Here is a 24,661-nt window from a genome sequence, read left to right as displayed (position 1 = left end):
CATTTTTAAACATGTTCATACACAATTTTAATTTAAAGAGTAATATTATTTATTTATAGATTTTTAAAAAATTTTAAATCAAATACTTAAATATCTTTGATACTGTTTAATGAACAGAAAAAATATTACACACCCCAAATTGGCTATTTTATAACCTTATATGATAAATCAATAGCAATAACTAGTACACTAATAACACTAAAACTGCTCTTTAGCTTGTCCCGCCCCCAACATAGTGATTCAATAGGAACTACGTCAGCACAAGAAGAACTGCACTTTTAAAAGCATTTTCTCAGTGCATTAGACATATTACAAAATTTTAGTATCCTTATAAGACTTTACCGTTGGCTTTGCATCATCAGGGCTCAGTCTGTCTCTGGGCCGCAGCTTACTTCTGCCAGAGCGATTGGTTTATCTTGTGGCATCTTCTCTGGTCTCGCAGACATATGTTCAGCTGTCCCGTCTGACAACCTCTTATCCGTTTTTGTAACATTTCACATCCCGTTTATCCTCCTGTTGACTTGCATTCCTCTCCTCACTCATTTCTTTTGGTGTTGCTTCACTCTCACTTTCTCCTACTTGGACATGTTGTGATCCTGCGAACTGCCCTCTTCTGTAATGCCACCAGAATCATCGTTTGTGTTTTCGTCAGCCGTCCTCACTCTCAGAACGCTCTTTCCTCTCTCTCTGCTGTTTTATCACATCCGAAGGTTCATCCCCCTCCTCCAGAATGACAAGAAGTTCCAACTGCTTGTCCGCCGAGGTTTCAACTTTGACCTCGCAGGAGTCCATCGTAGCTTCAGCCGAGCTCTCCATAGAGGAAAATACGAGAGCCTATAAAAGAATTCAGAGAAGCCTAATTTCCATATATTGAGCATGTCGAGACACTTGAGAGATTATATAGCGGAATATATATTAACTAGAATATGAACTGTGGCTAGTCGTTGATTTAGATATCGGGTGAGGTTTCACGGCCCTGCTTACCTTCTCAACCTTAAAGAAGAGTTAAAATGAGGTCTTCTGAGCGGAATGTCAAGTAAAGCCCACATGCATCTCACCTCCGTGTACGGACATGCATTAACTCCCACATATCTCAGGCAAAACTACATCTGACAAACGAGTCTGAAAAGGGCTAAAAGCTGACACGATGCATCGACAACTCTCACAGTCTGCTTGATCTGTCTCTTCCTGTTCTCTCTCTTATGGCCACGATCCACCCCTCTTCATTGGCTCATTTCAGTGACCTAGTGGCGTAACTGCATGTACAGAAATAACACATTATGGAAATGTATATTACAGTTAGCTTGGTTAAATGAACTGGCTTTAATGCCAAGCTTTTTAAAAAAAATGTTAAGTATTAGAAATGTGTGCTGACGCTCACTTGCATGTTGAAACTGGCGGCCTGTTTGTTTAACACAGTCTGTGGTTTTTGCAGATTCCTGTTGACTACTAGCAAAAGAGAAGTTAGACTTGGTGACAGAGAGCAAGACCTGAGCATGAAGGAGAAACTAATTATCTAGCGTTTTGAATAAGACACTTGACGGTTCATGTTCTGTTTTGGCACTGAAAAACGAGTTTTGTTTCTCCCCTGTTGATTGCAGCTCAGACCGAAGCCTCCGGCTATAACACGATGTCATGTAACTATGCACTTTGTAGGAAAAGGAATCTTGCATGTGTTGTGCAACTCAATGCATGCAAGAATATCGAAGTTCAATGAGGTAGAAGTAATACTGTTGCACTCTTATAAATAAAGGTGCAAAGAAGAACCAGATAAGGGGTTTAAGAGACTTGTTAAGTTCCCCAAAAACCTTTTAGTGCAAGGTTTTTTTAATCCAAGTATAAAGACAGTGACCTTTTGTGAGGTGAATAATTTTCAATGGGTGTCAAAATGTCTTTATGGAACCATCAATGCCAATCAAGAAGCATTATTATTTTATTCATTATTTGAATTAAAGAGTGAGAGTGTCTGGGTGAATCTTATAGACATGAGTTTCACACAGTAAACTATTGAAAGAATGAACAAACATAATTTTATGAACAAACTGATAACTTGCTAATTTAAATTGATAGATAGATAGATAGATAGATAGATAGATAGATAGATAGATAGATAGATAGATAGATAGATAGATAGATAGATAGATAGATAGATAGATAGATAGATAGATAGATAGATAGATAGATAGATAGGGATGGATGAATGAACAGACAGCGATAGATTGACAGACAGACAAACAGACATGATAGGTAGATGAATGGACGGATAGATAGATGGATGTATGGATGGATGGATGAATTAATGATAGATGAACAGACAGACAGAGATAGACAGACAGACGGACGGACGATGGATGATAGACGAACAGAGACAGACAGACGGATGGAGGATGATAGATGAACAGACAGACATGGATGGATGGATGGATGAATGAACAGACAGATGGATGGATGATAGATGAGCAGACATGGATGCATGGATGGATAGATAGATGGATAGATAGATGGAATAATTGATGATAGATGAACAGCCAGACAGAGATAGATAGATTGACAGACAGATGGACGGATGGATGATAGACGAACAGAGATAGATAGATAGATAGATAGACAGACAGACAGACAGACAGACAGACAGACAGACAGAGATGGATAGATAGACAGAGATGAATGGATAGATAGACAGAGATGGATGGAGGGATGGATGAAAGAACAGACAGAGATAGATAGACAGATGATGGATGGATGATAGACGAGCAGACATGATAGATAGATGAATGGACGGACAAGATGGATGGGATGGACAGAAGGATGAATTGATGATAGATGAACAGGACAGACAGAGATAGATAGATAGACAGACGGACGGATGGATGATAGACGAGCTAACATGATAGATAGATGATATGGACGGACGGACGGATGATCGATGGATAGAAGGATGAATTGATGATAGATGAACAGACAGAGAAAGATGGATGGATGGATGGATGATAGATGAACAGACAGAGATGGATGGATGGATGGATGAATGAACAGAGATAGATAGACAGACAGATGGATGGATGATAGACCAGCAGACATGATGGATAGATAGATGGATGAAATGATGATAGATGAACAGAGATTGATTGACAGACAGACGGACGGACGACGGATGGATGACAGACAGACAGACAGACAGACAGACAGACAGACAGACAGACAGACAGGACAGGACAGATAGATAGATAGGATAGATAGATAGATAGATAGATAGATAGATAGATAGATAGATAGATAGATAGATAGATAGATAGATAGATAGAAGATAGATCATGCTTTGAAATTCATTTTTTTGTTTGTGAGATTCATTCTCCAGTAAAGATGTGAAGTTTTAAGTGTAAACTTGCATATGTAAGGAAAAAATCTATTTGAGGCGATGCTCATAAAAAGTTGTATTATTTAGTTTTGCTTCTTTGTGTGTTCATTTACCTAACCATGCAATAGGACTCCGCTGACACCGTGTGTTCATATTTACTTTTGCATTCGCCGATATCTATTTCCATGCAAGGGCACGTTTATGTCTGTCAATCGCTAGGGGACTCCAGCGTGGTGATGCAGGACACACCTCACTCTGTTAGTCACACACTCATCTAGATTAATGTACTGCTCAGGATGTGCAGCCGCAGCAGCCCATCACAGGCAACGGGCCCAACGCAAACCGCGGTGTCAGTTTGAGCGTTCACCCGGGAATGCACCCACTTAACTCAATTCACCACAGCCGCTCAACATCGCCCCGATGGAGCAGACCCCGCGGGCCTCGAAGGCACAGAGAACGGACACGACAACCGCAGAGATATCGGAGATATCCTCCAACAGATTATGACGATTACCGACCAAAGTTTAGACGAAGCTCAAGCAAAGTGAGTATTTTAATGATTTGAAATAAAAACTTACAAGTTCAACGTTAGCATTGTGCTAACGGTCGCGTGAAAGAGTCTGCTAAACATTTAATAATCATAACTTTGTGTATATCAAATTCATATATTCTATTAAATATTTAAAAGATACATTTATAAGTCATTTAAGAGGATTTAATATATTTAAGAAATAAATTGTATCATTTATCAGACTATGCTGAAGTTCACGGGCTTAGCTGCTTTTGTTTACGTTTTTCTTGTCTCAAACCAAACTATTTATCCTCACTTTTTTCATTATATATCACCAAAAATTACGCTTTCTTAATATATTCATTAAAATAAAACAATTAACGTTTATTCTATCAAAACTATAACTTTATTCTATTCACTCCACAAAGCACAAATCACTGCCTGAAGCTAAAGTGAAAGGCTAGTGAGGCAGACAATCGGCGTACTTAACGATAATGCTTTTAAAAACGTCTTATTTATCTGTAAAGCAGGTTGTGTAATGATTCGTTTTGATTTTCATCACTATTTTAACGGGTGTTTGTTTGTGAGACACTATTGTTATAGCGATAGCATGCTAACTTTAGCTAACTGACTTTTGTCTGTTGTTTTGTGACAGAAAAACACGCTCTGAACTGTCATCGTATGAAACCGGCCTTATTCAGCGTCCTGTGCGAAATTAAAGAGAAAACTGGTGAGTGGTGGTCATGCATTTTGTTTTAAACTGGTAAATATCATAACCGCAACTTTATAATGGTTTAAAAGTGGCATTGGATTCAGCACAGGCGCCATGTTCTGCAAGAACAAAGCCAGATAGTGTGTACCTCATAAAAAATACTACAACTCCATTTATATCAGTTATCTTAATTTGAGTAACACATCTTTTGCATGCAATACTTAATTTGAAGGTAAACAGAACCATTTATGTGTAATGACTAGATTTGACCAGAGTTGTAGCCATTTAAACCAAAAAAATCAACCTTTGCCCCCAAAAAATAAATAATAAAAATCAAAAGAATTTGCATGTCATACTGAAATATTTGCATGTGTTAAAATGATATAAGTAATAAGAAATAAACAAACAAATACACAAAAAATACTAATAATAATGCATAGTTTTTGCATGTCATACTGAAAAATTTGCATGCGTTAAAATAAAATGCAATGTCTGATCACATTTCCATATCAAACGAAATTGTAATTCCTTCTCTTAAATGTTCTCTTATTGGCCTTACGTTAGCAGTATAATCTCTAACCCGTTTATTTGGATTTGCTAGCTCAATATTTGCATGTTAGGAAATCAGTACAACTTAAATAGTTCCAATATTTGACTTTTACTTCCTCCTGCATATCAACACAAGTGTTTTTTGCATGAAGCATCCTTTCATTTACATGCACGGATTAAACAGTAATGTGTTGATTTTACATGAAGACTAAGTTTAGGAAAGCCCATAAGGGGACTGAGATGTTTACTCTGATGGTTAGTAATTAAATGGCCTTGTGCCTAATGGAGTCTTTTAATTTCCGTGGTTTGGCACGCTCTCTTACAGCCTGTGGTATTGCATGCTGTGTGTGTGTCATTAATCATACAGTGCTTCCATGACCTATATACTGCTTAATCCACAGCGCTGACATGATACATTGACCTTCACATTGTCAAGTAACATACAGAAAGCTTCTACTTATTACAGTATTCGCAGCAGAATAAAGGGCGGTACATAGGATTTTTTCAGTGATGGCACAGGAACTGGTGAAATTACTTATTCGGTCTAAGGTTTTGCCCTTGACCGGCGCTTTTAACCTTCATGTTGCTTGAGGGAGGCTGAGCAGCTTAAGTGGAAATGACATAGAAATGGAAATAAAACTGCATGACCATATCAGTCACACTGATATATATATATATATAGACCATTTTGGGGGATGTAAACAAACACAATGGTCCCAACGTATTCCCTGTTTTACATTTTTAATTTATATAGCGTCAGAGAATCCAAAAGAGAGACATTTTGATAAATAATGTTATGATAGCTGTTTTAACATTGAGTTATGATTGAATTGCCTCTTGTTACAGTTATAAAATAGTTTGATAACAAGCAGGAAATTACCATATTGAAGTGGTCTAAATATATATATATATATATATATATATATATATATATATATATATATATATATATATATATATATATATATATATATATATATATATACGCACACACACACACACACACACACACACACACACACACAGTTGAAGTCAGAATTATTTGCCCCCTATGATTTTTTTTATTTATTTTTTAAATGTTTCCTACATTGTTTAACAGATTCAGGAAATTTTCACAGTATGTTTGATGATATTTTTTTTTCTTCTGGAGAAAGTCTTATTAATTTTATTTAAGCTAGAATAAAAGCAGTTTTTAATTTTCAACACCATTTTAAGGTCAAAATTATTAGCCCCTTTAAGTTTTTTTTTTTTTTTTTTTCCCGATAGTCTACAGAACAAACCATCGTTATACAAATAAACAGGGGGGCTAATAATTCTGTCCTCAACTGTGTGTGTGTGTATATATGTGTATATATATATATATATATGATTTATTTATTTATATATGATGTATTTATCAGATTTTTATGCCAGTTAACAAACAAACATGAAAGAGAAAATAACAGTACTAATATAATAAAATAAATAAATAAAAATAAACCTCACTATAACCCTCATATTGTGCAACAAACAGTATATGATGTGCATTTATTTTACAAATTAAGCATATAAACGGGTCAATTCTGAAAGTTGAGGTTGGCAGCATGGGTGTTAGGTAAAATAATGATAATAAAAGAAAAATACAAATTTAAAAGGGAAGATATAATAAAATGAATAGGCTGGGGGAGTGACATGTTCTTCAGACTTGTGGTTTTACAGTATCCGCATTAGTACTCATCTGGAAATTACAGACTAAAAACTGCAAGATGGGCAACCATTCATTCTACAGGGACTGCTTCAAGTTTCAGAGATTTAACATGCTGCAAAAATGGTAACCAAATGTTAGAAAATGTAATCACTTAACCTTGAAGACGATGTTTAATTTTTTTCTAATTTGACAAAAAATAATCTATTGAGTATGGGATCGGGGTTGAGGAGACTTCCACTGAAACAAATACACAGCTGAGCTTATAATGACAGAAAGCTATTAATTCAGAAAAATACAATGTAACTCACAGTTCGGGGGTAGAACTCCAAACAGGCCATTGAAGAGAGAAGGATCAATTTTATTAGATGTAATCATGAAAATGGGGGCAGCACGGTGGCGCAGTGGGTAGACCAATCGCCTCACAGCAAGAAGGTCACTAGTTCGAGCCCGGGCTGGGTCAGTTGTCATTTCTGTGTGGGGTTTACATGTTCTCCCCGTGTTGGCGTGGGTTTCCTCTGGGTGCTCCGGTTTCCACCACAGTCCCAAAGACATGTGATACAGGTGAATTGAAGAAGTTAAATTGTCAAAGTTAAGTATATATATATATATATATATATATATATATATATATATATATATATATATATATATATATACTTTCTTAGATCTGTAAATACAATATAAATCATATTCATACATGTAGATAGATAACATGCTACATTAAATGTTACTATTTATCTTTTATAAGCTCATATATTTTCATAGGGGCTACCTTGGCAGTCAAAATGTATGACCAAAAATATCATTATTACTAGTAAAATAGTTTTTTCTTTTTTAGCAATATCTTAGTAAAGATATTATCTCCATATTATCTATAATCTCCATCGTGCATTTATTTATTTATTTATTTTACAGTTGAATTATTTTAATACATCTAATGTGCTGTGAAAGTATTGAAGGCCATTCTTTCCTATTGTGAAATCAATAATTAAGGTTTGGCCTTGGATCTCATATGATTGACAGATTGATCTTGTAAGTTGTTGTATTTTAAAGATATAATATGAATATTAATAGATAGATTTCCATTTTTAGGTCTTTCCATGAGAAATGTTCAGGAGGAGGAGCCTCCTGACCCACAGCTCGTACGATTAGACAACATGCTGCTGGCTGAAGGTGTGGCCGGGCCAGAGAAAGGGGGGCGGAGCCGCAGCGGCAGTATCTGCTGCGACCAGCTCTGGCGGGATGTCCCCTGACAGCTCATTGGAGCACTCCGATTATAAAAGCAAGTTGAGCCAAATTCGGAACATTTACCACACAGAGCTGGAAAAAATACGAGCAGGTACATATTGTTGACATTGTGCTAGGTAGCCACGCCCCCAGGAAAATCTCATTGGTTCAAATCCTGCTTTACAAAAATGTAAATACTGTGCAACAGGCAATGCTTACTTTTTAAAAATTCTTTTTGTTGATGTATTTTTCCCGTTTTTTCTTTTTTTTGTTAAAGTCTTTTAAAAATGTAGTAATAAGTTATTAAACAGTTAGTTGTTATTTAACGAAAACCGTTATTATTTATTAATTATTATTTATTTTGTTAAAAAGTTATAAAAAAATCCCAAACCTCCAGAGTGAAACATTTCCAACTATTTTTTTTAAACCAGAAAGTACTTGAAAACTTTAGACCAACAATCAAGACTGTGTACTTAAAGGGAACATAGTTTACCTCTTTTTTATGATTTAATATTAATATTATGGTTCTTCTGAGTGTGCCAGTTTAGGTTCAGTTTAAAACACAGTTCAGATTTTTTTATTATAATGTGTTAAAAAGTGTCATGTTGGGGGCGTGTCCACAGTTCGCTGATTTATGGGTGTGTTGCTTCACATGTAAATTAGTTTCGGCTTCCCGCCAACGTAACAAGGGGGCGGGGCCATGAGCTCACCCGCTCTGCGTTTGCAACAGAGTCTGACAGGCAGACAGAGAAGGAGAGAGAGGATCACCATTCAGTCGTACATGTACGACTCGGACACAGACCAAGCAGAGAGTACAAAATCATTGAGTGTACCCTGATAGAAACCTATGTTTAGAATTCTAAAACGCATGCTAGTTAAGATCACAGGGAGCTTCTGGGATCGCGAGAAATGCAAACGGCTGAAGTATAAGGTAGACTCAATGAGAAGTACACATGTTTGCAAACCTACCTAAAGATACAACCAATAATTCCGATTAGAGCGATAATGTGGAGAATATTGATCTTGTGTTGAGCCCAATGAGCCCTGCATCTAAAAATAGAGCTAGGGTGTTCCTTTAGTGATATCGCTTTGACTCACGCTGAAAATGGCGGACGTGAATTAACAAACTGAGGATATGATGACGCGACTGTCAATCAATATTGGTGGGCGGGGGGACCGCTCTCCTACGTCAAGTAGGAGTGCTTATATCACCCCAATATCACAGTCTATACACCATACATGCACATATGTCTGTCCAAACAGCTTGAAAAGTAGATTTTTTTTTACCATAGGTGCCCTTTAATAGAGTCAACTGAACAATTTAATTGAATTAAAAATAAAAACAATGATTAAAGTAGTTGGTTTTAGTTAGACTTTTATTGCATAATTTTCAGTGTTTCATGGTTGTGGGTGATAAATTAAATTCTTTCTACTCAATGATTTTTGCAGATTTCTGTGCAGAATCATGGGTTATGTAGTTTTTCACCTGGAAAAGATTATTTTTAAAAATCAGTTGAAGTGGTGGTGGCACGCTGGTTAAGTGATTAGCATGATTTTATTACAATAAGAAGGTAGCTGGGTGGGTTTCCTTTGGATGCTCTGGTTTCCCCCACAGTACAAACATATGTGGTGTAGGTCAATTAAACCTGTGGAGTACAATCCTCAGTGCTGGCAGCTGGAAGAGCGTCCTCTGCATAAAACATATGTCAGAATAATAGGCAGTTCATTCTGCTGTGGCAACCCCTGATAAATCAGGGTTTGAAAAAGCTGAAAAAATGTAGGTTGATCATTTCAACAGAAATGTATATACCACTGATTAACAACCTTATAGTGCACAATAGGTTGGCCTGAGTTCTTACAAATCAATCTCTTATGAAAATGAGAGGACTTTTATTTACAGGGAAACCTGACTGTTGCACCTAACAGGGTATGTGCACAGCTAGTGTTTATTCCCCTACTGATAAACTTCCGGTGAAAGGTTAATGTGACTTAAATTCATACGGTTCCTTTTACAGCATGTTTTAATGTAATTAAAATACACGGCTCAAATAATAAAGGAAACATTTAAACAACACAATATAACTCCAAGTGTTCTCATTATTTTTTTAAAGCACCATATAATCAGTTAAATAGACTTCAGCACTCATTTAGTTGTTCAAGCATAAAACAATGAATTTAAACATTTTATTGAATTTAAGCCATTTAAACAAGCGCCGCTGGTAGCAGCAGGTGACCGCAGAAACTCCATTGAAAATACTGTGGTAAAATAACTTCCCATATTTTAAAGACATGGTGCGGATCAATGGTAGTTAATGCTGTGCGTCTTGTACATTCTGAGACCCACTTTATATTGCATCTCAATCAGGCATTGAAGATCAATGATTTTTAAAGAAAAGAGACCTTAAACTCTGAGATTTTTGTAATTGCATACAGTTAACCGGAAGCTCTTGATCCAGGTTACTGAAAATTAAAAGTCCGTCTGCATAAACCCTATGATTTTTTTGGGGTCTATTTGCACAGCTTTTTTTAAAATTAGGACAGAAAATGAATGTTTAAAGCACTTTGACCTAAAAAAGACACTTTCTGAATGTCCTCCAACAGAAAGGAGCTGGTTTCTAATCTCAGTGCTGTTCACAGGCCTGCAGTGAGTTCACTACCCATGTTATGAATCTGCTGAGGGAGCAGTCTCGCACACGGCCCGTGTCTCCGCGTGAGATCGAGCGCATGGTGGCCATCATTCACCGCAAGTTCAGCTCCATTCAGACGCAGCTCAAACAGAGCACCTGTGAAGCCGTCATGATTCTACGCTCACGTTTTTTGGACGCCAGGTGACTTCTGCATGCTAATATTATTGTCTATCTTTATGAGTTTCAAACATCATTTTTTTTTATCATTATTATTTATATTATTTATATATTGCTATAGTAGCTGCATGGTTATTAAATATCAATATGACCATGTAGTAGAAGTAATAATAATAATATTAGTGCTGTCAAACAATCATAGTTGATTACATCCAAAATAAGTTCACATTTACAAAATATCCAAAGGCCAAGTTTATGGCGAAATGTAATATTAATAACATATAGTACATGAACTGTAAAATTACAGTACTAATATTCATTTATTTATATTTTTATTATTAAATGACATTATAAAATTTATAAAACTACTAATAAAATAAGAAAAATTACTTGAATCTTATAAGAAAATATTAATAAGTATTTTTTACATTTCAGCTGTCAAATTACAATGCTAATATGTCTGGCAATTATGTTTTCATTTTAAAACACTGAGTCGTCAAACATATTATTTTGACATTTATCATAAAATATATTTATGTTGATGGCAAATATTAGATCATTTTAGATGAGTACTAGTAGTGTCTCGGATGATTCAGTTATTCAGTGAATATTTTAGGGCTGATTGTCGCCACCTATTGGTTAAACTGTAATTGATACATTTAATTTTGAGCGTCAAGTTGAATTTAACTGTGAGATTAATATTCACCATAAACCATGTTTATATCTGAACTATTAAGTCGTCAAATGTTTATTTTGATGTTTATCATAAAATACATTTATGTTGACAAGGCAAATATTAGATCGTTTTAGACAAGTACTAGTAGTGTCTTGTATAATTCAATTATTCAGGGAATTTTAAGGCTGGTTGTCGCCCCCTATTGGTTTAAACAATATAATTGATACAACTTTCATTTTAAGTGTTAAGTTAGATTAATATGTGAGTTTAATATTCACCATAACCATGTTTATATCTGAACTATTAAGTTTATTTTGACATTTATCATAAAATATATTTATTTTTACAAAGCAAATATTAGATCAATTTACACAAGATACATTTTTTTACTATAAAATTTTCTTCCTTTATCAGGCGTAAGCGGCGTAATTTTAGTAAACAGGCCACAGAGGTTCTGAATGAGTATTTCTATTCACACCTCTCGAACCCTTACCCAAGTGAGGAAGCCAAAGAAGAACTAGCCAAGCAGTGCAGTATCACTGTGTCTCAGGTATGACCTTCTCTATCATTTATTTACTCTGTTTGATAGGCTTGTTTTCCTCGAGTCTTTAAGAGGAGCATGGCTCTCGTTGCACTACGGGAGCGTCCAGTCATCAGATACGTATCGCTTTCATTTTGGCTCTGAAATCATAACAGGTGTCCAACTGGTTTGGCAACAAGAGGATTCGTTATAAGAAGAACATTGGGAAGTACCAGGAAGAGGCCAATCTGTATGCCATGAAGACAGCCTTAGGGGCGACACAGAGCGAAGACTCACCCCACACTCCAAACTCCACTGGTTAGTAAAGCCAAAATATTCTTCACTTTTATGCATAAAACTACTGGTAGTATAACAGATTACAAATCTCGCGGTTTTTGAGTCACGGTTCAGACATCGATATATAATTGACACAGATCATTTCAGCATCATGTTGACGGTAATCCGAGCCAATCAGATGAGCTTGAAGGCGGGGCAAGCATTGCGGGTGTTTGTTTACTGTGGAAACATGACGTGACAACTGTTTAAAACTATTCCTGAGTGCTGCGTTTCATGTTTTTAGATGCAAAGATGCAATGTGCATGAATGTCTCCTCAATCTGCACATGTGGTGAACATTTTGCAATGAAAATACAAACGCACAAATGCTCCCAAATATATTTTGAGGTCGCACAGATAAAATTTCACGCACATATTCAACCAAAACAGTCACAATTTCGAGCCTGTATTAGAAGCTTTACTTTTTAATTATTACATTAGCATATATTTTGAAGTATATTATTTAATCAAATATATCTGTTCTAGCAGTGTTTTTCATATTCATAATGGTACTACTGTTCGTTCTAATACTATTACTGTACTACCCACTGGTAACCTGGGTTTCACAGGCTAAGCAAGTTGTGACCGAAAGCACTATAATAATCTAAGACATCACATTGGATGATTTTTTTTTCAGATTAGTAGATGACAAATGCAATTTGCTTTCTTTTTATTAAATCAGGGTGTCTAGGGGGTATTAAATCTTAAAATCTCTTAAATTTCAAAAACAACATCTTAAAGGGCACATAGTTTGCCTCTTTTTTATGATTTATTATTAATATTATGGTTCCTCTGAGTGTGCCAGTTTAGGTTCAGTTCAAAACACAATTCAGATTTTTTTATTATAATGTGTTAAAAAGTGTCATGTTGGGGGCGTGTCCACAGTTTGCTGATTTATGGGTGTGTTGCTTCACATGTAAATTAGTTTCGGCTTCCCGCCAACGTAACAAGGGGGCGGGGCCATCAGCTCACCCGCTCTGCGTTTGCTACAGAGTCTGACAGGCAGACGGAGAAGGAGAGAGAGGATCACCATTCAGTCGTACATGTACGACTCGGACACAGACCAAGCAGAGTACAAAATCATTTGTGTCTTTGTACAGTTTTACAGCCAACTGTGTGCTAGTTTCAAGTGCCGAGCTTGTATAAGGTAGACTCAATGAGAAGTACACATGTTTGCAAACCTACCTAAAGATACAACCAATAATTCCGATTAGAGCGATAATGTGGAGAATATTGCTCTTGTGTTGAGCCCAATAAGCCCTGCATCTAAAAATAGAGCTAGGGTGTTCCTTTAGTGATATCGCTTCGACTCACGCTGAAAATGGCGGACATGAATTAACAAACTGAGGATATGATGACGCGCCTGTCAATCAATATTGGTGGGCGGGGGGACCGCTCTCCTATGTCAAGTAGCGGTCGATTTGAAAACAGCTCCAATTGGTCCACCGTTTTTTAGGTTGTTAAATTGAAAAAAAAAAGCACTGGGTGTGCTTATATCACCCCAATATGACAGTCTATACACCATACATGCACATATGTCTGTCCAAACAGCTTGAAAAGTAGATTTTTTACCATAGGTGCCCTTTAAGTTTTAAAAATTAGGGATGCACCAATATAGATCATTTGGCCGATATTTATAACCGATAACTCTTAAGATTTGGAGGCCGATAGCCGATAAACTACAGCCGATAGATATAAATATTTCAAAATGTTATATTTTTATACAGTGAACAGCTGTATAAAAGTTTGAACTCAGGGTTTCAACTTAATAGTCCGATAATGTAATGTCAGAAGAAGCATTGAGAGGTGTTTTGACAGTTCAGAGACACCATACAAGCAAAAAGCTAAATACAGATTGTATTACCAAAGAGCTTAGAATCACCAAGAGGTGACACTCAATTGAACTTTACATTGCATCAGCAGCGCCCAGCAACATCCCCATTATTTAAGTTTACGGTGAGCTGTGAGTTTTAAACTTAAACTGCAGGCGCTGTTTGATGCGCGTGCCCGCTAAGTGGAATCAGATTTGCCCTCGGAATCAAATTTTGAAACAACACCTGAGCATTGAGCAAAGATGACTTTATTTCGAACACCGTGCATAATATAAAGACAGAATGTGGCAGATGGTTGAACACCTATGACCCGTTTCCACTGAGTGGTACAGTACGGCATGGTACGGGTCACCTTTATCAAGGTTGCGTTTCCACTGCCAAAAGGGTACCCTTTTGGTGGGCGTGGTGTACAACAGAAAGTTTCAGACGACATCATTTTTACTTGAGGAAATATCTACATTAAAGCCGTACGGGTCGTTCACATATCATACGAGAAGCACTTCTCACAAAACAGATGCTTTATACTCATAAATACTTGTGTAGAAATGTTTATTACTAACTTTTCTATGAACATGATTTGATTATAACTGCAGATCAATGACAGTGCGAAATAGCCTATTGTAGTGTCTGCAATTACATATAATATAAATAAATAAATGCAACATATGAACACATACAGACCCTTACAGTCTCCGATATGTTATCAATTACAGAAAAACTACACACAACAGACATTTAGTCCTTATTTGGGACTGAATATAAAATATAGCCTACAGTCAGAGCAAACCTCTTATCTGTGTCTTAATCTTCAGCAGCACATGTAGCCTTTTGTTCGAAAGTAATTCTGTCATTCCCAGTTCAAAATAGTCCAAAAGGTGAAAACAATAGTTAAACATGGCAGTTTGTTCATGTTTTAGGTTGCAGAAGCATCATTTGCTGCTGTTTGTTTGTCACGCTTCACTGTAGCGTTTGTCATATTCTGACAGGACCGGATATTAGATCGCTTCAATGACCACGCGCACGTTATTAATATGAACTCAAGAAGTTCGCTGTTTCAAATATAGACGTGCGGCGAGCTCACTGGAGAAAATGAAAGCACTCTCACTTTTTACATGGGCTCGTAAAACAACAAGAGGACACAGCAGATATTGTTCTTCTTAGGCAGATATTGTTCTTCTTGGCTTTGTGGTTGTACATTAAGACGAAGGTTTGTTTAAGCTCGGGTCGATCATGGCTTGTTATTATATGTATATATTATTACGATGTAATGTCTCGGCTGTGTATTTGAAAATTCGTTTCCTTTGTTTTCATTCTCCTGCTTCTGTGAGTGACGCATCTCTATAAATCAAAAACGTTCAGCTGCACGCCAAGCTCCACCTTATGGTACCCTTTGGGCCTGTCTTTGCTAACAGTGACCAAAAAGTGGTAGGGTACGGTTTGCTTTTAGATACTCTTTGACAGTGGAAATGGCCATAAAAGTGTACCAAACCATACCATACTACTCAGTGGAAACGGGCCACTATGCTGTATTCAGTATGACATGTCTCCCCAGCTGCTGTTTGGGGTGCTTTGTGGGGCTCTGATGGGTCACTATGTGTGTGCGTGCTGATCAAAATGCATGGTTTCCGCTACATTCATTCTTCCATGGCAGGGCGCCACACCAAAATTCATCCCGCCACGGCTACATTACAGCTTCTCATTCAAAACATTCAGCTGTTTTTTTTTAAATGCTTGGTGATAATCGTACCAAAACGCATTAAAAGGTAAGTGAATTACAACAACGCAAACTTTTCTGTAATCATAGTTGTGCCGGGCATTATTTGTTTAACCCTTTAGGGTGACATGCTGACTGACTGACTGACATGTGCGTGATGTGTGAGGCCAGCAAACACAGCGTAGCTTTCAGTTATGACGAACAACGTTTCCATAATCATATTTTATTTATAGATAAAGGTCTATGGCTCTGCATACAATGACTTTATCTTGCTGGAGTTTATAGCCATTTCACTGTACTTCAAGATGCATTAATGCAGGGGTCACCAAACTTGTTCCTGGAGGGCCGGTGTCCTGCAGATTTTAGCTCAAACCCTAATCAAACACACCTGAACAAGCTAATTAAGGTCTTTCTAGGTATACTTGAAACACCCAGGCAGGTGTGTTGAGGCAAGTTGGAGCTAAACCCTGCAGGGACACCGGCCCTCCTGGACCGAGATTGGTGACTCCTCCATTAATGCCTCTCTGTAGGTCTATTGAAGACATTCAGAAATATTCCTAGCAAATCTAATAAATGTTGGAGACATACGCGTTACATAAACGCACTAAATCGCACTTCAGTGGTGTTTATTTGAGAGCGCACAGGAAAATCTGCACTTGAGCAGCGTGTATTTGAGGGCGCGCAAGTTTTGTGCACGAACAGAGGAAATCGGCGCTCGTGCACAGAGATTCGCATGCTCGTATTACATGAATGCGATCTCGACTTGTAATACTGCGCTCATGACATTTGTCAATGAAATAACGCCACAGGTAGTTGGTAGATCTGTGTAAAAGGCTCAACAGAGTCTGCCGCCACAGCTGGAAAAAATCCTAGAGGAAACACTGAAATTAATAAAATCTTATCAGCACATGGCAAGCAACATGCTGATAATAATAAATAATGATATTAGATTATAAACAACCCAACGAGTTGTTTAGCACGTGCGCATCGCTGCTATTATGTTGCTATTATGTATCATCGCTGCTATTATACGCAATGACACTGTCAAACATATCTACAATGATAAGGAATATGAGTTACTTACTGAGTTAACAACGCACAGCAATACCACATGAAGAAAGGACGTACACAATCGCAGACTTTAAAATGCATGCAAATGAGACAACTTTTGTAACTTTATGGTTAAACTTTGCAGTTGCTTCACAATACATGTGTGATTTGTCCTAATTCATACACGTGATTGGAATAATGTGGTAGGCGATCTCTCTGTGATTGTAATGAAGTTATAAATGGCAAGAAATGACTCGACACCTTTTCTCATTCTGTCCTCCAGGCTCAGGGTCATTCTCTCTGTCAGGATCAGCTGACTGCTTTCTAGGGGTTCCACCAATGAACGGCGAGCAGCCTCCGTATCACATGGGAGCTCAGGTAAGACTTGTTTTTGTTTGTTTGTTATTTAACACTGCGTCTGCTGCATGTCCTCATCTCTGTTATGCATGTGTGGTGTGTGTGTGTGTGAGTCTCTGGTTCAGTAACATGAGAGATCACTGTTCACTTTAAAGTTAGAGATCACAATTCACACACAAAATAATTAATAAAAAATAAGTAATTTACTAAAGGTTCTAATAAAAGGTTGATGATGATAGTATCAATATTGATACAAAAATCATCTCAGCTTAAATGATTCGGTAACTTATACAGGGTTTCTACGCTTCTTGAAAATACTTAAAAGTTCAGACATGCATTTAAGATCTGGAAAGTACTTAAAAACAAACACAGGTCCAACAACTGTACTCAATTGTCAAAAACAGAATGAAAAAAATGTGAATTTTTCAATTAAAAATCTTACATTTAAATATTGTACAATAACACTGACATTTGATCAATATTTCAGAAACCACATTTGAATATTATCATTATTTCATTCAATAAAAGTTCTTTAAACATGACTTTTTAACATGGTCAAAGTACAGTTAGGCCTGTCACGATAAGGAATTTTTGTTGTGCGATATATTGTCACAGAAAATGTTGTGATGATCGATATTAATGTCATTTTAAGATCATTTTATGCCACTGATTATATAACAGATTAATAATAATGCAAATAGCCATTAACACTTCTAAATACTTATTCTTAAGGTTATTTAGATTCTATAATTTGATGTTAAAAAGCTAAATGTCCTATTACTTATACTATTAAATGTCCTATTAGGTAAATGTCCTATTATATATACACTATTAAATGTCCAATTAGGTAAATGTCCTATTATATATACACTATTAAATGTCCTATTAGGTAAGTGTCCTATTATATATACAATTAAATGTCCTATTGGGTAAATGTCCTATTAAATTTACTATTAAATGTCCTATTATATACTATTAAGTGTCCTATTAAGTAAATGCCCTGTTATATATATATATATATATATATATATATATATATATATATATATATATATATACTATTAAATTTCCTATTAGGTAAATGTCCTAAATGATTGTCAAATTGATAAATTAATTAGATTGGAAGGATTAATCAAAATGTGAGCTTTGAACAATCAATGTGCAGCTCTAAGTGGAGGCAATGATGTGGGTTTTTTTGTTTGCTTTGCTAAATGTCCTTTTGCTCTCTCTCTCTGGTAGGACGCTCAATCGCGATTCTCAGAAAGACTGTATAGTACCAGAGAGAGCCGGGTGAGGAGCTCAGTACATGCATGCCTGCGTCTGCGGTCCATCTCGCTTTTTCACTCACTCACTGCAATGATTCACTTCCTCTGTTGATTATTATTATGGTTTATTCACATTAAGAGCTGTGTGGAGTGGTATGACTTTTTGTGAGAAGCCTTGCACATAACTGAACAAAGTATAACCTCTTTTTGAGGTCATCGCAGATTACTTACTATTATAATTAGTGTACATTAGTCTACATTTGAATTAGATCAAAATCTTTCATCAAAGTTTTCATTTTTTTTTCTAACTTTGTGAACCACTTCAAATGTAGATTACTGTATATCTTGTTATAATAATGTATTAGGAATAGTGATGGGCAAAGATTAATTGCATCCAAAACAAAAGTTTGTTTTGTCATATTATATGTGTGTATTATATATATTTCTAATGTATACCCTCACCGGCCACTTTATTAGGTACACCTTACTAGTACCGAGTTAGACCCCCTTTTGCCTTCAGAAGTGCCTTAATCCTTCGTGGCGTAAATTCAACAAGGAACTGGAAATTTTTTCTCCATATTGACATGATAGCATCACGCAGTTGCTGCAGATTTGTCGGCTGCTCATTCATGATGCCAATCTCCTGTTCCACCACATCCCAAAGGTGTTCTATTTGATTGAGCTCTGGTGACTGTGGAGGCCATTTGAGTACAGTGAACTCTGTCATGTTCAAGAAACCAGTCTGAGATGACATGGCGCGTTATCCAGCTGGAAGTAGCTATTAGAAGATGGGTACACTGTGGTCATAAAGGGATTAACATGGTTAGCAACAATACTCAGGTTGGCTGTGGCGTTGACATGATACTCAATTGGTACTAATGAGCCCAAAGTGTGCCAAGAAAATATCACCCACACATTACATCACCACCAGCAGCCTGAACTGTTGATACAAGGCAGGATGGATCCATGCTTTCATGGTGTTGACGCCAAATTCTGACCCTACTATCCGAATATCGCAGCAGAAATCGAGACTCATCAGGCAACGTTTTTCCAATCTTCTATTGTCCCATTTTGGTGAGCCTGTGTGAATTGTAGCTTCAGTTTCCTGTTCTTAGCTGACAGGTCTTCTGCTGCTGTAGCCCATATGCCTAAAGCTTCGATGTGTCGTGCATTCAGAGATGTTCTTCTGCATATCTCGGTTGTAATGAGTGGTTATTTGAGTTACTGTTGCCTTTCAGCTGGAACCAGTCTGGCCATTCTCCTCTGACCTCTGGCATCAACAAGACATTTGTGCCCACAGAACTGCCGCTCACTGGATATTTTCTCTTTTTCTGACCACTCTCTGTAAACACTAGAGATGGTTGTGTGAAAATCCCAGTAGATGAGCAGTTTCTGAAATACTCAGACCAGCCCTTCTGGCAACATTCAAAGTCACTTAAATCACCTTTCTTCCCCATTCTGATGCTCGGTTTGTTCTGCAGCAGATCATCTTGACCATGTTTACATGCCTAAATGCATTGAGTTGCTGCCATGTGATTGGCTGATTAGAAATTTGTGTTAACAAGCAGTCGGACAGGTGTACCTAATAAAGTGGCCGGTGAATGTATTTTGCTATGAAGATGATGATAATAATAGTGCTCTATAAGTAGTAAAAATCATTTAAATATAAGATTTATTTTTGTTAAATGTAAACATTTGATGAATCAGATTTTTAAAACTGTATTTAACATGGTATAATGATAGATTAAATTGCATCTAATAAAATATTAGTTAAAAACTAATCAAAAATATAATAATTTAAATTATTTTATTATGCATATATAATTTACATGCATAGTTATCCCAATATAATGATACACTGTAAAAAGCAATTAGTTTGCTTTACCTTGAGTAAATCCATTTCTTAAAGTTATTAATTGACTTCACTTTAAAAAGTATGTAAACCCATTGCCATAAAATTAAGTAAATGAATTATTTGCACAATTATAAAAATTAGGTCAAGTAATAATTCTGAGTTCAACTGTACATTAGTTTTTAGCATAAGATATGTTCTTGAGGCTTCTGACTAGGATATTTGAATGGTTTTATTATTGCTTTTCTCGCTCTGCAGACTAATGGGAACTGGCAAGAGCAGAACTCGCCACCGTCCGCTGCTTCACCCGGAACTGATCACTCTGACAACTCCGACTGATGACGTCCAGCTCACAGAGACGAAAGAATGATGCTCACTCTTCTACCCAACTGCAGATTTACTTTTCTTCTTATTTTTATTGGACTTCACATCGAGCCTCATTCATAAAGCAGAGATTTACATGTAGATCCTTCATAAATGTGTTCTTATGCAAATTATTGCATTTCATTCAGTGCAATCGTTTACATAAGAAAAGGCCTTGTTTATGAAGCATGCATTTGTGTAAACTGCTTGTAAAATTATAATAGTATAATAATTATAATAATAGTATAATAATTATAACGAAATAGTTTGAGCTGAACCATTATTTGGAATAAAGGTTTGTTTTTAACCCCTTTATAGGACACTCATTGAAATAATCGCCAGGAAAAACCCCGGAGCATTACTAGGGGTTATTATTATTAATATTTTAATGATTTTTAAAGTAATAATTAAAATAATTGTAATACTTTTGAACTTGTGAGATAAAAAGTGAAAAGTATATTATAAACTTAAATTAAAAATGATTATAAACTATATCTCAATGACGTTACCATATATGGTTCCTTGCCCAATAAAGGGTTAATACGTTTTGATTCTCTCATCAAGGCTGCATTTACGTAATAAAAATATAATAAATATAGTGAAATATTACTTATTACTATATTACTAATTTACTAATGTGATGCAGAGCTGAATTTTCTGCATTATTATCAGTTTTCAGCTTGAGGTATCTGATTTCAGTTAATCTGTTTTCAGTTTCAGTGATCAATTTTCAGCATCACATTATCCAGAAATCATACTAATATGCATATTTTATGTTCAGTTATTTATTATTGGTGCATAAGAGCTCATATAAACAGTTTTACTTTACTTTTCATTAGGTAAATGTAGCCTTTGTCTGAGCCAAACAATTATTTGGAATGATTATGTTTTTAACCCCTTTATAGGACACTATAATCGTCAGGAAAAACCCTGCAGGGTTACTGGGGGTTATTACTTTTTTAGTTATTTAAAATTACTTAGAAATTAAGTAATAATTAAATAAAATAATTTTAAGACTTTTGAACTTAAGACTTAAAGTAAAAAGCAAATTATAAACAATCTCAATAAAGTTGCCATGTATGGTTTCTTGCCCAATAAAGGGTTAAATGTTTTAAGTCTGTCGTCAAGCCTGCATTTATGTAATAAAATATAGTGAAATATTCCTTAAATATCTTACTTAAATTTAAAATCTATTTAATTTCTGTGATGCAAAGCTGAATTTTCAGCATTATTATCAGTTTTCAGTTTCAGGTACACTGAAAAAAATGATTCAAAGATGATTCCTTGCATTTACTTAATTTTTTTACGTTAAGTGGTTGTAAACTATTTATTTGGGCTGAATTTAAACACAAATTAAGTTGAACACTGCTCAATTTAATTTGTTTGTTTAAATTCAACACAAATAAATAGTTTGCAACAGTTTTGCATGCAACACTTTTTTCAGTGTATCTGGTTTCAGTTATCTGTTTTCAGTTTCAGTGATCACTTTTCAGCATCACATTATCCAGAAATCATACTAATATGCAGATCTTATGTCCAGTTATTTATTATTGGTGCATAAGGTTTTTATAAACTTTTTTCACTTTACTTTCCATTAAATAAATGTAGCCTTTGTCTAAGCCAAACCATTATTTAAAATAATTATGTTTTAACCCCTTTATAGGACACTCATTGAAATGATCGTTTAAAAAATCCCTGCAGGGTTACTGGGGGTTATTACTTTTTTTTTTAATTACTTAAAACTTCTTAAGTGATAACTAACTGAAATACTTTTAAGGCTTTTGAACTTAAGACTTAAAGTAAAAGATGTATTTTATAAACAATTTCAATAAAGTTACCATATATGGTTTCTTGCCCAATAAAGGGTTACATGTTTTAAATCTGTCGTCAAGCCTGCATTTATGTAATAAAATATAGTGAAATATTACTTAAATATTTTAAAATCTAATTAATTTCTGTGATGCAAATCTGAATTTTCAGCATTATTATCAGTTTTCAGTTTCAGGTATCTGGTTGCAGTTATCTGTTTTCAGTTTCAGTGATCACTTTTCAGCATCACATGATTGAGAAATCATACTAATATGCAGATCTTATGTTCAGTTATTTATTATTGGGGTATAAGACCTTTTATAAACAGTTTTCACTTTACTTTTCATTAGGTAAATGTAGCCTTTGTGAGCAGAACAGGCTTTTGCAAGCAGTTTATGCATTTGTGTCATGCATTTGTGTTTCTCAGTTTGGATGAATAAGTGTGTTTGTTTGAGAGAAGAGCTGATGAGATCATGGCTTTTACTTGTGTTATTTTAGTTTTTTACATTTCCACTACATCACAACTTCCATTATGTGTTACTGCAATATCTGGGTGTTGAACGGGGGAACTTTTTAAGCTGCATTAAGACTGCTTTCATTATAGCTATTTTATTATTATTATTATCACCGCTCAATATAGTTTATTCAGAGCTCAGATAAGATTGGCCTGGCTGAAAGGGGCAATATTGATAAATCCAAAGATTGTTTTATTTCTGTGTGTATGTGCGCGTTTCTCTTTTTTACTGGGTTTGTGTATGTATCGGTTATCTGAATGAGGTGTGTTTGCTGTCTTTATTTACCGTTTGAATGAGTATATCAACAGTGCTGTCTTTTCTCTGTACAGTGAAACACCTGTATTCTCTACCTCTTTTACAATAAAGACTGTCTGTGTACACATTCAACATTTGCACACAAGCTTGTTTTATTGCAGCACATCTATCTATCTATCTATCTATCTATCTATCTATCTATCTATCTATCTATCTATCTATCTATCTATCTATCTATCTATCTATCTATCTATCTATCTATCTATCTATCTGTCTGTCTGTCTGTCTGTCTGTCTGTCTGTCTGTCTGTCTGTCTATGTATCTGTCTGTCCATCTGTCCATCTATCTGTCCATCCATCCATCCCGTATCTATCTATCTATCTATCTATCTATCTATCTATCTATCTATCTATCTATCTATCTATCTATCTATCTATCTATCTATCTGTCTGTCTCTGTCCGTCTATCTATCTATCTACAGGTATCTATCTGTCTGTCTATCTATCTGTCTGTGTCTATCTACAGATATCTATCTGTCTTTCTCTGTCTATCTATCTATCTATCTATCTATCTATCTATCTATCTATCTATCTGTCTGTCTGTCCATTCATCTGTCCGTCCATCTATCTGTCTGTCTGTCTGTCTGTCTGTCTGTCTGTCTGTCTGTCTGTCTGTCTATCTATCTATCTATCTATCTATCTATCTATCTATCTATCTATCTATCTATCTATCTATCTATCTATCTATCTATCTATCTATCTATCTATCTATCTATCTATCTATCTATCTATCTATCTATCTATCTATCTACCTATCTACCTACCTACCTACCTACCTACCTACCTACCTACCTACCTACCTACCTACCTACCTACCTACCTACCTACCTACCTACCTACCTACCTACCTACCTACCTACCTACCTACCTACCTACCTACCTACCTACCTACCTACCTACCTACCTACCTACCTACCTACCTACCTACCTACCTACCTACCTACCTACAGCAGGCATGTCCATGCTTGGTCCTGGAGGGCCGGTGTCCTGCAAAGTTTAGTTCCAACCCCAATCAGACACACCTGGGCTAGCTAATCAAGCATTTACTAGGCTTTCTAGAAACATCCGTGCAGGTGTGTTGAGGCAAGTTGGAGCTAAAATCTGCAGGACACCGGCCCTCCAGGACCGAGTTTGGACACCCCTGATCTACAGGTATCTGTCTCTGTCTATCTATCTATCTACAGGTATCTATCTGTCTGTCTCTGTCTATC

The 24,661-nt window shown here is 35.9% G+C and overlaps 1 protein-coding gene across 1 annotated transcript; it reads left to right on the top strand.

The window, feature by feature from the left end:
* The first annotated feature begins 3,749 nt into the window (after positions 1–3,749).
* Positions 3,750–23,523, top strand: LOC130243267 (pre-B-cell leukemia transcription factor 2-like). Its single transcript, XM_056475386.1, is given in 11 exon segments — positions 3,750–3,902; positions 4,526–4,599; positions 7,910–8,007; positions 8,009–8,143; positions 8,145–8,156; positions 10,682–10,872; positions 11,939–12,074; positions 12,221–12,362; positions 17,259–17,353; positions 18,572–18,622; positions 20,708–23,523. Coding segments are annotated over 11 exon segments (1,056 nt in total). The 5' UTR covers positions 3,750–3,861; the 3' UTR covers positions 20,789–23,523.
* The last annotated feature ends 1,138 nt before the right edge of the window (positions 23,524–24,661 follow it).

This window comes from Danio aesculapii, chromosome 16, assembly GCF_903798145.1.
Source record: "Danio aesculapii chromosome 16, fDanAes4.1, whole genome shotgun sequence".
Lineage (NCBI taxonomy): Eukaryota > Metazoa > Chordata > Actinopteri > Cypriniformes > Danionidae > Danio > Danio aesculapii.
Note: the sequence above shows the minus strand (reverse complement) of the source record. Positions and strands in the feature narration are given on the sequence as shown.